This window comes from Oryzias melastigma, linkage group LG16 (genome assembly GCF_002922805.2).
Source record: "Oryzias melastigma strain HK-1 linkage group LG16, ASM292280v2, whole genome shotgun sequence".
Taxonomy (NCBI): Eukaryota; Metazoa; Chordata; class Actinopteri; order Beloniformes; family Adrianichthyidae; genus Oryzias; species Oryzias melastigma.
In genome coordinates this window covers 24,804,198-24,816,106 of record NC_050527.1, presented here as the reverse complement: position 1 = coordinate 24,816,106, position 11,909 = coordinate 24,804,198, and the positions used below count along the sequence as shown (strand labels likewise).

Here is an 11,909-nt window from a genome sequence, read left to right as displayed (position 1 = left end):
AAAAAAAAAAAAAAATGTTACTACTGTAAATAATACATGCTTACAGTGTTGGATAACAATAAAGGTTTTCTTTATGAATGTACATAATTAGAACAAAACAATAGGAATACAAATATTTAGGTTTAACTAAAGGATGAAATTATTTGTCTCCACTTCCTGATTGTTTTTAAAACTTAACCTCTTACGACCTGCGCTAATATTTGTGATAACTCTCTAAATATGTTGTCACATAACTCCAGTTGAGAAGAATTAACTCAAATAACCCAAAATGCAATGAAACTTTTCTAAAATTGTTTTCTGGTTTTGATTTTTTTCTCTGTTCAACTTTTATTTCTTCATATCTAAATATTTGGGTGTTTTTTTTTTTTTGGTTGGTTTGCCTAAATACTAATTAACTTCTAGATTTCTTCTTAAAAATTTGAGCCATTTTTATACAGATAAAGGTTGGGATTAATTATGTAAATTAATACAATCAATTTAATTTAAAGTAATTTAACTTTTTCAAAGCGATAACAAATAAAAAAAAATGTTGTATAAAGACACATTAAATGCTTTTTTTTGTTGTTGCTCTTATAATTTTTTTGTTTTGTTTTTTATAGTATGTTTATAGGAGTTTTATCATCATTATTATTATTATTGTTGTTTTTTGTTATCCATCCATCTTCCTCCACTCATCCTGGACCGGGTAGCAGTCTAAGAAAAGATTTGCCTTTTTTTTTTCTAAAAAAATAATAAAAAAAAAGTTCATATATATTAATTTGTTTTTCTTTATGTTGACTTTGAGTCTTTTTTGTTTCCTGCAGTTTTGACAGATTTTAGGTCAACAGACCAAAGATCTTGCTGATGTTTGTTGATTTCTATCTAGAAGTCAAAATAAACATTTTTGACCCTCAAGTTTTTCCTGAACTGACTTGTTGGATGTCTGTCTGTGGATTCACTAGAAGCTCCTTGGTCAGATCTCCTCATGTTTGCAGCTTTTGTGGTGTGAGAAGTTTCAGTTTTGCCGACGGTTTCTTAAGCAGCTGTTTGTTCTCCAGAAGGACGTGAGGATTCTAAACAAACATCTTCACCATGTAAACCTGCTGCCTGTCAGAGCTGGCATCTCCTATGAGGAATGAGTTTGGATAAGATGGGAAAATTCTGCTTCTCCCCAGAGGGATGTCCAAACTCCAGCTTACTTCAACCCAAAGTCCTCTTCATCTCCTCGTGTGACCCTCCGTGCTGCTGCTGCTTCCAGCTCTGAAAATCGTCCGTATCCGAGCGACATTCCAGTCAGGAATAGAGCGTCCAGCCCGCTCCATACCTCCCCCCGTCTTTTCTGGTTTTGTCATCATTTTCTCACGTCCGCGCCGTTCTCCATTAATCTGCTGGAAGCTGGACGTGTTGCTGTTGTCTGTGAACGATTCCCCTGATGCTGATTTAGAATGTTTCAGTAGAAACTCACACGTATCGCTTTCAGCGCAGAAGCAGCCTCTTCTGCTGAGGTCATGTGAAAGGACAGCGGTTGGAGCCAAACATTCGGACACATCACATTTCAACCAAGAAATGAGGAAAACTAAAAACTTACCTCCAAATCTTTTATACAGTGAGGCAAAAAAGTATTTTGTCAGCCACAAATTGTGTAAATTATCCCACTTAAAAAGATGAGCTGTAATTTTCATCATAGATAAACCTTAACAATGAGAATAAAAATCCTATTGTCTGATTTTAAAGAATTTATTTGTAAATTCTGGTGGTCTGTCATTTCCTAATAATTGTTCCCACAGTTGATTTCTTCACACCAAGCTGCTTAACTATAACAGATTCATTCTGGTGCAGGTCAACACTTTTGTTTCTGGTGTCCTCAGACAGCTCTTTGGTCATGGAGTTTGGAGTGTGACTGAGTCTGTGGACAGGTGTCTTTTCTATTTCAGGTGCCATTCATACAGGTAACGAGTGGAGGACGGAGAATCCTCTTAAAGGTCTGTGGGAGCCAGAAATCTTGCTTCTTTGTCGTCGACCAAATACTTATTTTCCACCATCATTTACAAATCAATTCTTTAAAAATCAGAATGTGATTTTTCTGGAGTTGAGGTTTATCTATGATGATAATTACAGGCTTCTCTCATCTTTTAAAGCCTCAATTAGTGGCTGACTGAAATACTTTTTGTCCCAACATATTTTAAACATATATCTTCTTATTAAAAGCTGCAGAAGTTTTACAATTTCACTATAAGACACCAGATAGTTTCTTTTCTCTTTTTATCATAAAATATTGTTGACTGACTGTATTGTTACCACAGGAAAAACAAGAAAAAACTTGTATTTAGCATAAATTATTATTATTTTTTGATGTAACACTCAAATTTAACCATCTTTACTGCAAAAATATGGCCCAGAAATAAGTAAAAAGTTATTAAAATTAGAAAAGTAATTCAGATTTGTTCAGAAAAATTGTTTAACTATAAATATTTAGGAGAAAATTCTGATTAAGACATGTTTTGTTAAACTGAGATTATTTTGCTATTGAAACGCTTGATTTTTTTTTTTTTTTAATGCAAGACAGGAAATAAGACAAATGTCTTTCTACAGTGTTGCTCTGCTCATATGAGCTTTCTTCTGAAACCTTCACAATAAAAAGCTTCACTGGTTCCTAAAATGCAGAAGATCAGAATGAACTTTGGAGCAAACCATCAGATAAGAAACTTGATTTACCTTTTCCCCTAAGTTTGATGACAGGATTCAGTTTCAAGCTGCTAAAGTGAAAATGTTTGGTTCCACTTTCATGGCTGATGTATGGAGAGGTCGACCTCAGAGTTCAGCAGCTGCTGGATTTATTAATGGATTATTGTGAAGGTTATTTCTGCAGAGCTATTATTTATCCTTTCAACAGAGCACTCTCTTTTATTTTGGTGAATCAGGAGCTGAATGTTTCCTGTTTTCTTGCTTTGACTTTCAAAGAACAGTGAATATAAAGAAGTTCTGCTTCTGTAAATATATTTGGATGCTGACGTCATGTTATCGGTAAACAAAGAGGCTGATCTGTTCTCCACATTCAGGAGCAAACAGCTCTGACTGCTGAGTAGGAAAACATCAGGCACCCTCTCCCCCATCCCACAGCTAAAGAGCTCAACACACAGGCATCCAGGAAGTGACGGTCCGACTGCCAAAAGCCTCCATTACAGGGACGGAGGAGAAAGAGGAGAAAGAGGAGGAGGGCTGGAGGAAGGCGAGTTAAGTGAGGGTTGTGGTGGAGTGTAAGACGAGATGTGGAGGAGAAGGACGTTTTCCATTTCCCCTCCTGTGTCAGAGCATCTTCAGATGCCCACTAAAGATGGTTAAACTCTGAGGTCAGATGGGGAGGGGGCTGGACTCCAGTTTTAAGTCTTGGAAAGCTTTGATTCTTCAGAAAGCAGCAGCAGAGCGAGAAGAAAAACAGACTTTTAACGGCGTGAAGCTCAGAGTCCAGCTGGAGCGTGACTCATGAAAACCCTGCCACGCTCCTGCGCCGTTTCCATCGCTAAAGTCACCTCGCTTATACACTTGGGGGAGGGGCTTACCGCTGGAGCAGTCCTCGCCTCGCCAGCCGCCCTCACACTGGCAGCGGTCGGGAGCCACGCACCGGCCGTGGACGCACTCTTTACTGCAGTGAGCTGCAGGTGGAGAGAACATCCACAGGTTAGAGATGAAGATGGAGAACAACTGGAGGAAGACTAAAACACGACTTTAAACATGATATTTTCAAAGTAAAGCGTCTGAAATCAGCTGAATGGAATTAAAATACAGAAGAATAGAAATGTCTAAATGGATTAATACATTAGATTCATTGGGATTTATAGATTTCCAAATTTTTAAAACCTTTCTTTTACAGTCTTAAAGTGTTATTCAAAGGTCAGCAGGGTCGACCAGACAAAAGCAGTTATACCCCAAAACTGTATTTACTGCTGTTCCGTTTATCTATTTAACAGCACTGAACCGACTTTTAGTGAAAAGCTGCTGCTTGATCCAAAAGATCAGCTTGAAAAATACTAAGAACTTTTAGTTTTAGGTGACCCGAACGCAGACCAAAACAGAAGAACGGTCAAATATCTCTATTCAGAATGTTGACTGTAAAGCCCTTAATGATTCTTGTCTCTATTTCTGTCTAAACATAGGAAGAAATATTATAAAACTTAATTTTTCTGACAGTAAAAGCAATAACTGCTTCAAATTTAAATAAGCCAATGTGAGGATTACTTGGAATTAAAAAATATTTGGTGCTGAGAGTTTTCTACTTTTGTACTAGTTTGAAAATCAACTTAACAAACTAAAAATATTTTAGTATCATTATTGACAACGTTTAAAAAAATCATTAAGACTAGCTTCCTTAAGTTTTGGAAAAATAACAAAAGGCAATATCATTTTTCTTAAATCATCAGTCGCTCAAATCGTCTTCTCCACCCATCAGGGTTTCTGCTCAGAAGTCTCCAAGTCTCCTGCCCCTCCATATCAAGTGTTCCAGCTCCGCCATTGCTGATGCTTTCCTTATTGGACGAGTCTGTAGAACTGCTGAGCATATTGTGTGTTTGTTCATCCAGATCTCTGCTCCCTCCTCATGGTTTAGTCTTGGATCTCAGCTGTTGAGCTGACGGTTGAAGATGCCGTTCATTCCATGGAGCCGTCTGCCGGAGAGTCCTTCAGCGGCTCTCACCGTGACTGCTCTCAATTAGCCGAACTCAAACCCGTATTTATGACACAGACTAACAATTTCAAACAGAACAAGTGTTTTCCACTTGATCATAATAAACAGATTATGGTCCATTCTTCTCTGGAGATGAGAAGCCTGAAGACGCAGCATGTCGTCACAGCAGATTGGAGCTTCCTGACTGTAATTGTCTGTGTTTAGGAACGAGGAACCGCCACACTCCTTACAATTCAGATGACATCTCAATTACAGCTATTATCTGACTCAGCTTTTCAGAGCACTTCCATGACAAAAGGAAGCAGCGTGGCACGAGGCCGCCGCCGCCGCTCCACTGCGAGTGACCATAAATGCAGGTTGAAGCCACCGAACGGCAAACATTTATCTTCAGAATTCCAGATTTTCCAGCACAAAACTCGGAGAGCTTGTTATTACCGCTGAGCGTGGCTGAAACCTCACAGGAATCTCTTTTAACCCGTGCTAAACTGCGTGTGGTTAAACGTTCGGCTATTTCTATACGTTTCTGTCCGCAGAGGCAGCAGGGTGGAGACGATGATGATGGATGCAAAGGTCTGCTTCGGCTTTGAACTCGGGATTCCAACCAACGGTTTTAACTGTTGATGGATTCTAGAGACGAATGATGCAACAAAACTGACGCCTAATTCACACACACAGCGAGCCAAAGGCTGGTCTCACCAGGTCCTGAATCGCTACCGACGGAACAGTGAGGAGAAATGGCATCAGCTGACTCGGAAGTGGTTTGAGAATATCCTGATGATCGCGGAGGATACTTGTTGTCCAGGGAAGGTGTTTAGCATGGATGAAACCGGCAAATTCTTGAAGTAGATGTCCTCTTGGACTTATTTGACAGAGGAGGGAGCACGTACTCCTGGTTTAAAGGCACAGAAAGAGTGACGGCCCCATGTACTGTAATGTCATAAAGTCTATTGTCCTGAATGACTCATGGAGGGGGGATGGGTGAGACAGAGATAGGAGGGGTTCTCCGTATTCGTGGATTCGGCATATTTACGGATATCTCCGGTCCTTAACCCCGCGAATACTGCGGCAATACTAATGCATACAAATCTTTTTTAACAACAATTGCCTGACACACACATACACAGAAAACCGCATTTATGCACAAATTTGATTTGAGACTCTAGTCCCGTTTCCACATGTGTGTAGTCGATGCGTTTAATTGCAGCTAGAATGCTGGTCATTAATTAGATTGTGAATGATATCTGGTGAAAACTTGAGATTTTCCCACTTTCTTAAACAGATATGCCTAATAATTAATATTAAAAAGTCTAAATATGTGTTTTTTAAACACTAAAATTACAAATCGCACACACAAATCCAAAGAGACTATTTTCTCTCCATAAGTTTTAGACATTTTTTAGGTTGTAGATGTTATAAAACTCCACTAAGTTCTAATGGAAGTCAGGCTGGTTCAGATTAAGGTTCTGGATTTTATTCTAAAGTTCAAACCCACACAAAAATAAATACACATCCAAACCAAAGTATGAGGGAAAGGTTCAAATGAAATTTCAGTAAAATTGCTGTTGGTTTAATCTGAGATTTCACCACAACTTTACACCCAGTCATAAATGAATCGGTGTTTTTGTGTCCTCACTATAACCTCTGAAGCAAACAGATGTTCTGCTGATGAAACCAAACCTGATGAAATTACACACAAAAAGACACGATATGTTTTAGTTTAACATTCCACCAATTACAGCCCGAGCAGCTCCGCTGGGGAACAAAGCCGTCATTTTGGTTATTAAGCACCACATGCTGTTCATACCAACTGTGGAAGAAAAAGACAAAAAAACGCCGACAAGACGCCGGCTGTGAGTAACGAGGAAGAGTTACTGTGTGAAGAAATGTGTCATTGTTGGTCATAAACCACAAACATCACAAGCATTTGCTGCTGCAGCTCAGGCTGATAACATCGTTGAGGACCAGAGCTGCTCGACCGACCTCCGTGATGGTCTGTAGAGATGAGCTAAACACAGATAAAGCCACAGCTGCCTATAGGGATACGATATTACAGGATAAGATATTATACGTACCTTTATTTATCTCTTCAAAGGAGGGGATGTTCAGTTTAAAATTGTTAAAGGCCTATCTCCATTTTGCCCTGTTTATCTGGGGTTGATTTTATTGAATGAGCTCGTGCTTTGCTGAAGAGTCGTTCAACAGTTGGCAGGAATACAACATCAGCTGTTACTCACTAAGGGTGTATTCAGACTCTAAGGGTGTATTCAGACTCTAAGGGTGTATTCGGACTCTAAGGGTGTATTCGGACTGGGACAGTCTAGTGGACCGAGTTCACCTAATTTGGTTTGGATTGAGTCCTAAACGTCTGCAGTCTGACGGCCATCAAACAGACTTTATGTTTTGAGCCAAAACTTGTAAACAAAATCATGTGACTAAAAATCTCTTCAGTCATTGGCCAGGAATTACAAGGGCGGAGCAAAGCAGCAAAAGAAGGAATAATGGAAGTCCAGCGCTTTGTAAACTTTAACGATAGTTCACTTATTCAAATGTATTCAGGGTTGAATCTTCTTCATTAAACTGTATCGCTTCTTTCTCCGTTGGAATTCCTGAGAGCCTGTTTTTAGGAAAGTTTAGTTTCTTATTCAAACGTACGAAAGACGAAAACGGCCTGGATAGGTTTTTCTCTTTTTTTTTTTTTTAGTTTTCTTGAGATAACAAGATAATGAAGAACAAAGAATGAAACATTCCTGTATGGAGACAGACACTCAGTTAAACTCAGTTCTCTACAATACTTTTGTTCTTTTTATACAATCTGCAGCAAAACAAAGCAGTTTTCAGAAAAATCGTAAAACTACTAAATCGATAAAATATGCATGGATCAGTTCAGGTGTCGGACACTTTCTCTGATAAACTGCTTTGTTTTGCAGCAAACGTCTGGAGCTCGGCAGGAACGCTCGGCGCCGGGGTTCTGTGATTCAACCTCTTGTTGGGAGCTTTAGGAAAAGAATCTGACAGAACCAACAAGACTCTGGATTGAGGAGCGTCTATGCCTGTCGAACACCAGAAAATACGAGAAGACAGTTTAAAAAAAAAAGTGCTGCAGGCCGTTTCTGTATAAACTGATATTTATAAGAATTATTTTACATTTTATAATGAATTTATAACTGCACTCCTCAGTCGAAGTGTCGACTCTTATTTTTTTCCCTCCCCTCAAAGCTCCAGAGGATTTATTTTCCACGCAGGTTTAAGGTAAATATTATGTTTTGTTTCTAGTTTGTAGATTCTGAAAATGAATTTGTTTTAAATTCTAATAATAAATCCACGAGTCGTGCTAAGGTCTTTAACTTTTCTTTCATCAAGTGAGAGTTTTTAATGTTTCAAATTCATGGATTCCATTTTTATTTCATCATATTGAGGACCTTTGTGAGGCTAAAGGCCGTAAAGTGACTTACGGACACATTTGCCTCCGCTCTCGTAGTACCCGGGGCAGCACTGGTACCTCTTGCGGTGGTCGGTCTTCACTGCCTGCCTGTAGGCTGTTCTGTAGGTGATTCTGGAAGCAGAGAACCGAGCTGCTTGGAGAGGTCGGCGACACCAGCAGAAGCTGAAGCAGAAGCTCCTCCTACCTGTGGCGGAGGCATCGGTTGGAGGTGCGGGGGTCCGAGCACGGCTCCTCTGTCACGTGGTCGTAGGGATGAGAGTAGGACTCTTTGACTGAAGTGGTGAAGCTGGAAACCAGAATCAGGATCATTCATTAATCCAAGAAGATGTTTATCATTTCAGCTGTGAAGGATTTATTTGACCTCCATTCATCAGTTATGGGTTAAAGTCTAAAAATACAAAGTTTCATCAAAAACACTTTGGAATAAAAGGTGCGAAAAATCTGCAGATGAAGAGAAAATCTGACTTTAGTCTTTGACAATCTTTCATCACAACACATTATATGGATTACTGTAACAAAATCTTTCAAAAAATTCACAAAGATCAAATAAAGTTTTCCCTTTTGAAGTTTTAAACATTTTTATATCAAAGGTTTGCTAAAAACAATCAGGCAAATGAGGCTGCTTCCAAAATCTTTCAAATCTGTCGGATATTTAAAAAAAATATTTGAACTTTCAGTTAAATTATTGTGTTTTTAATCTCTCTTATGGATTAATTGATCAATATAATTCATTATTAGGGTCATTTTAACTCTTCAACACCTGCACTTCAACCGTTGATGCAATTAGCAAAATTCCAGCGGATTCTGAAGCAAAGCGGCCTCAAGCTGTTTAACATGTTCAGCACTTATCAGCGTTTGCGCAATCAATGTAAATAAGCTGATTTATGCTGAGAAAAAAGCCTGAAAGTCACTTTTTTTCTCCATGTTGGATCAACAGACTCACGTTTATCACATAAACAAAGAATATTGTGGAAATTAGGGGTTAATAAGGGGTTTTAAAGGATTCAATACAATCATTTTGAGTGTTGTTTATCATTTTTAATTATGTAAATATAATTGTGTTTATTAAATATGCATTACAGCAAAAACTAAAACTGAAAAAAAACATTTTCATTCATGATAATGCTAATTTTAGAGCTAATTTTTGTGCAATTTTCTCCAGCTTTAAAAAAAAAAAAGGTTTCATAAATAAACAGTAAAAAAAATGTTTATAATGACAATAAATACCATAAATAAACACTGTACATTACCAGCCATAAACACGAATGTCGATCATTATTTTCTCTGGTAAATCAGTAAAAATGATCCCTTCATTAATGGTTAACAATGATTTTATTGACCACAAACTTTACACATTTTATCTCGTTTATTGAGCGTTAAGTTCTAAAAATAACCTGCAACAGGTGAAATCCGTGAAGTAGGAATACAGATGTTTTAAGGCTGTAAAATTCCTAACAACACGCTTCATACACTCTTCTGAAACAGGAACGTTTTCACACTTTTACCTCTTGATTAAACTCTCATAGTTCAAATCTGTAAACAATTTCCCTCTGGATTAATAAATCTCTATTCTATTCTATTCTATTCATAGAAAAATCTGATCAAAGATTTGAGATAGATTTGGGAAACTGATTGCATTCTGTATTGGAGACAGAATGGAGGAGATTGATTGACAAGGTCTGTAGCCAATCGGAACACAGAACACAATATTGTTCATAAAACATGCAAAATTAAACAAAAAAAATCTGCAACACAGCAAAAGGTGAACCACAATATAGCAAGGAAACACATCATAGTCGAAAAGGATTGTCTCAATCTGGAGTTAGAAACTCTTGACTTGATCCAGCTAATGCGAACAATACAAACTGTGCCAATTATTGACCCTAATGAGTAACTTATGCTGCAGAATGACTAAAAAAATGATTTTTGATGTTTCACATTTAAACATTTGAAGATAAAAGTGTTAAAGTTGAGCCTTTATGTCACTTCTAATTCTCGTTTTCATTAGAATTGACCTCTAACACAGGACTGAATCTGTAATAAATGTCTTCTCAGTTTGGAAGTGGAACATGATTTGATTTGAAGCTGGTTTGAAACCTAAAGTCAGTGAAGCCAACACACTTCACCAGGTCACCACCAGGTGGCTTCTCACAAAATGAATCCACTCCTCCTACAGTTCAGTTAAACAGCCAAACTTCTGCACTAATATCATACTTTTGGTTCCAACCTTTTATTCCACTTGAATGTTCATGTAAAAGGGGATTTCTTCTCTTTTTAAGATATGTTTACGTGTATTTTAGATCAAACTTTCCTAATTAGATAAAAGCAAAGTTTTTTTTGTTTTGTATTTTAAGCTCTCAGAGGTTTTCTTTGACTCTTTTCCAAAAGCAGTTGAACAAATTTGACAATTTTTGGGAATACAAACTTAAATAATTTCATGTTTGTTTGAAAAGAGCTAAAAAATTCTCTTTAAACTCAAACCAGATGGGTCATGTGACCACGGTGTTCATGGTAGAACTGCTGCCTTTGTTTGCACTCGACTTTTCATTGACTTGTTGCTGTTAACCGAGCAGAGTGATTAGCTGGGCAGTTTCTCTGCTGTCTGCTCGGTGTGTGAGGAAATCCCAGGCGCCGCTCGCCACCGCCGCACAGGCCTCACCTCTCCCACAGGCTGCACACGTTGGGGTCTCTGGGGTCCAGAGAGGAGCTCAGGCCCGTCAGGAGGCCAAACAGCAGCAGGACGGCGGGGCTGAGCAGAGCCGGCATGGTCCTGAGGGGAGAAAGGAGAGCAGTTTACAGAGAAGTCTCCTTTTATTGTTTTCAACCATTCTCAGAGCCACAATTTAAGGAAAAGTGATCTGTTCTCTGGGGTTTGGGGAGCTAATAGAGCAGAACTTTTTCAGAGTGGAAAACTTTGCTCAACTGGAGGCTTGCTTGAGCTGTTTTGGTTTCATTTACTATAATTAACAGTTCACAGTGCGGTGGATGGAAAAGCTGAGCGAAAACTGGTTCTGTTTATCAGCAGTATAAATCACTGTTAAGATTTACTCTCTGACTATAAAAGAGTCAATTAAACCCTCAGCTGTAGTGAGGCGGCGTGCCAGAACGGAGCCGGCTCACAAAGCAGAAACCAGCAGCCGGCCTGACGGCGAGCAGCAGCGAGGAGGCAGATGGAGCGTCACGGAGACACGAGGCGAGGCAGCGAAGGAGGGAAGCGAGTTCCCAACGCCGTCCTGACCCCCATCCATCAGAGCAGAGAGGCGAACACGCTCCAGCATCTGGAGCTGATCAAGAGCAGAGCGTCCCGGCACGAGGACCCAGTTCGGCCCTCTGGAGGAGGAGGAGGAGAAGGAGGAGGAGGAGGTGCTTCGGTTTCTACATTTTACCCCTAAAAACATCCACCAACAGGAGTTCAGCGGGCCGGCCGTGTGAAACTTCTAAAAGTATCATGGGAACGCTCGCTGGTTCTTGAAAGCGCGGACATCGTGTTGACGTGGAAACGTTTGAGCTGTTTTCTCAACAAATCCTCAATGATGAAGCTCTCCAGAACTTCTGGGGCCATCTGTCCTCGGGGATCGCTGATATGTGGGACAATGACAAGAAAACTGCAGCTGAGATTAGGAAGCAGAAAAGTTTGGTGCTGATAGAAGAAGAAGAAAAATCAACAAAAATTCAGGAGTTTATTTGGTTCAATCATGGAGTTGTTGGTTTGAGTTCAGAGCAGCTCATCAACCGTTCACCTGTTGGTTTCTTTAAATTCTAAAAACATTTAGAAATTTAGCAAAACCTAAAAGTCCCCATTTTGTC

At 39.2% G+C, this 11,909-nt stretch overlaps 1 protein-coding gene and 1 long non-coding RNA gene across 3 annotated transcripts in view; one reads left to right on the top strand and one right to left on the bottom strand.

Moving 5' to 3' along the window:
• Positions 1–7,754, top strand: part of LOC112136543 — a 9,231-nt gene extending 1,477 nt beyond the window's left edge. The window contains exon 3 of one of the 2 annotated variants that reach the window (XR_002917373.2): positions 7,588–7,754. This is a non-coding gene — a long non-coding RNA (uncharacterized LOC112136543). Of the gene's footprint in view, positions 1–1,037; positions 1,697–7,587 lie in introns of those variants that run through there. The other variant, XR_004949260.1, reaches the window with a different exon arrangement.
• Positions 1–11,909, bottom strand: part of pear1 (platelet endothelial aggregation receptor 1) — a 62,181-nt gene that overhangs the window by 18,846 nt on the left and 31,426 nt on the right. The window contains exons 2-5 of the mRNA XM_024258290.2: positions 10,762–10,872; positions 8,287–8,388; positions 8,113–8,213; positions 3,540–3,632 (exon numbers count right to left, since the gene is read on the bottom strand). Coding sequence (XP_024114058.1) covers positions 3,540–3,632; positions 8,113–8,213; positions 8,287–8,388; positions 10,762–10,868 — 403 coding nt within the window. The 5' untranslated portion in view covers positions 10,869–10,872. The remainder of the gene's footprint in view (positions 1–3,539; positions 3,633–8,112; positions 8,214–8,286; positions 8,389–10,761; positions 10,873–11,909) is intronic.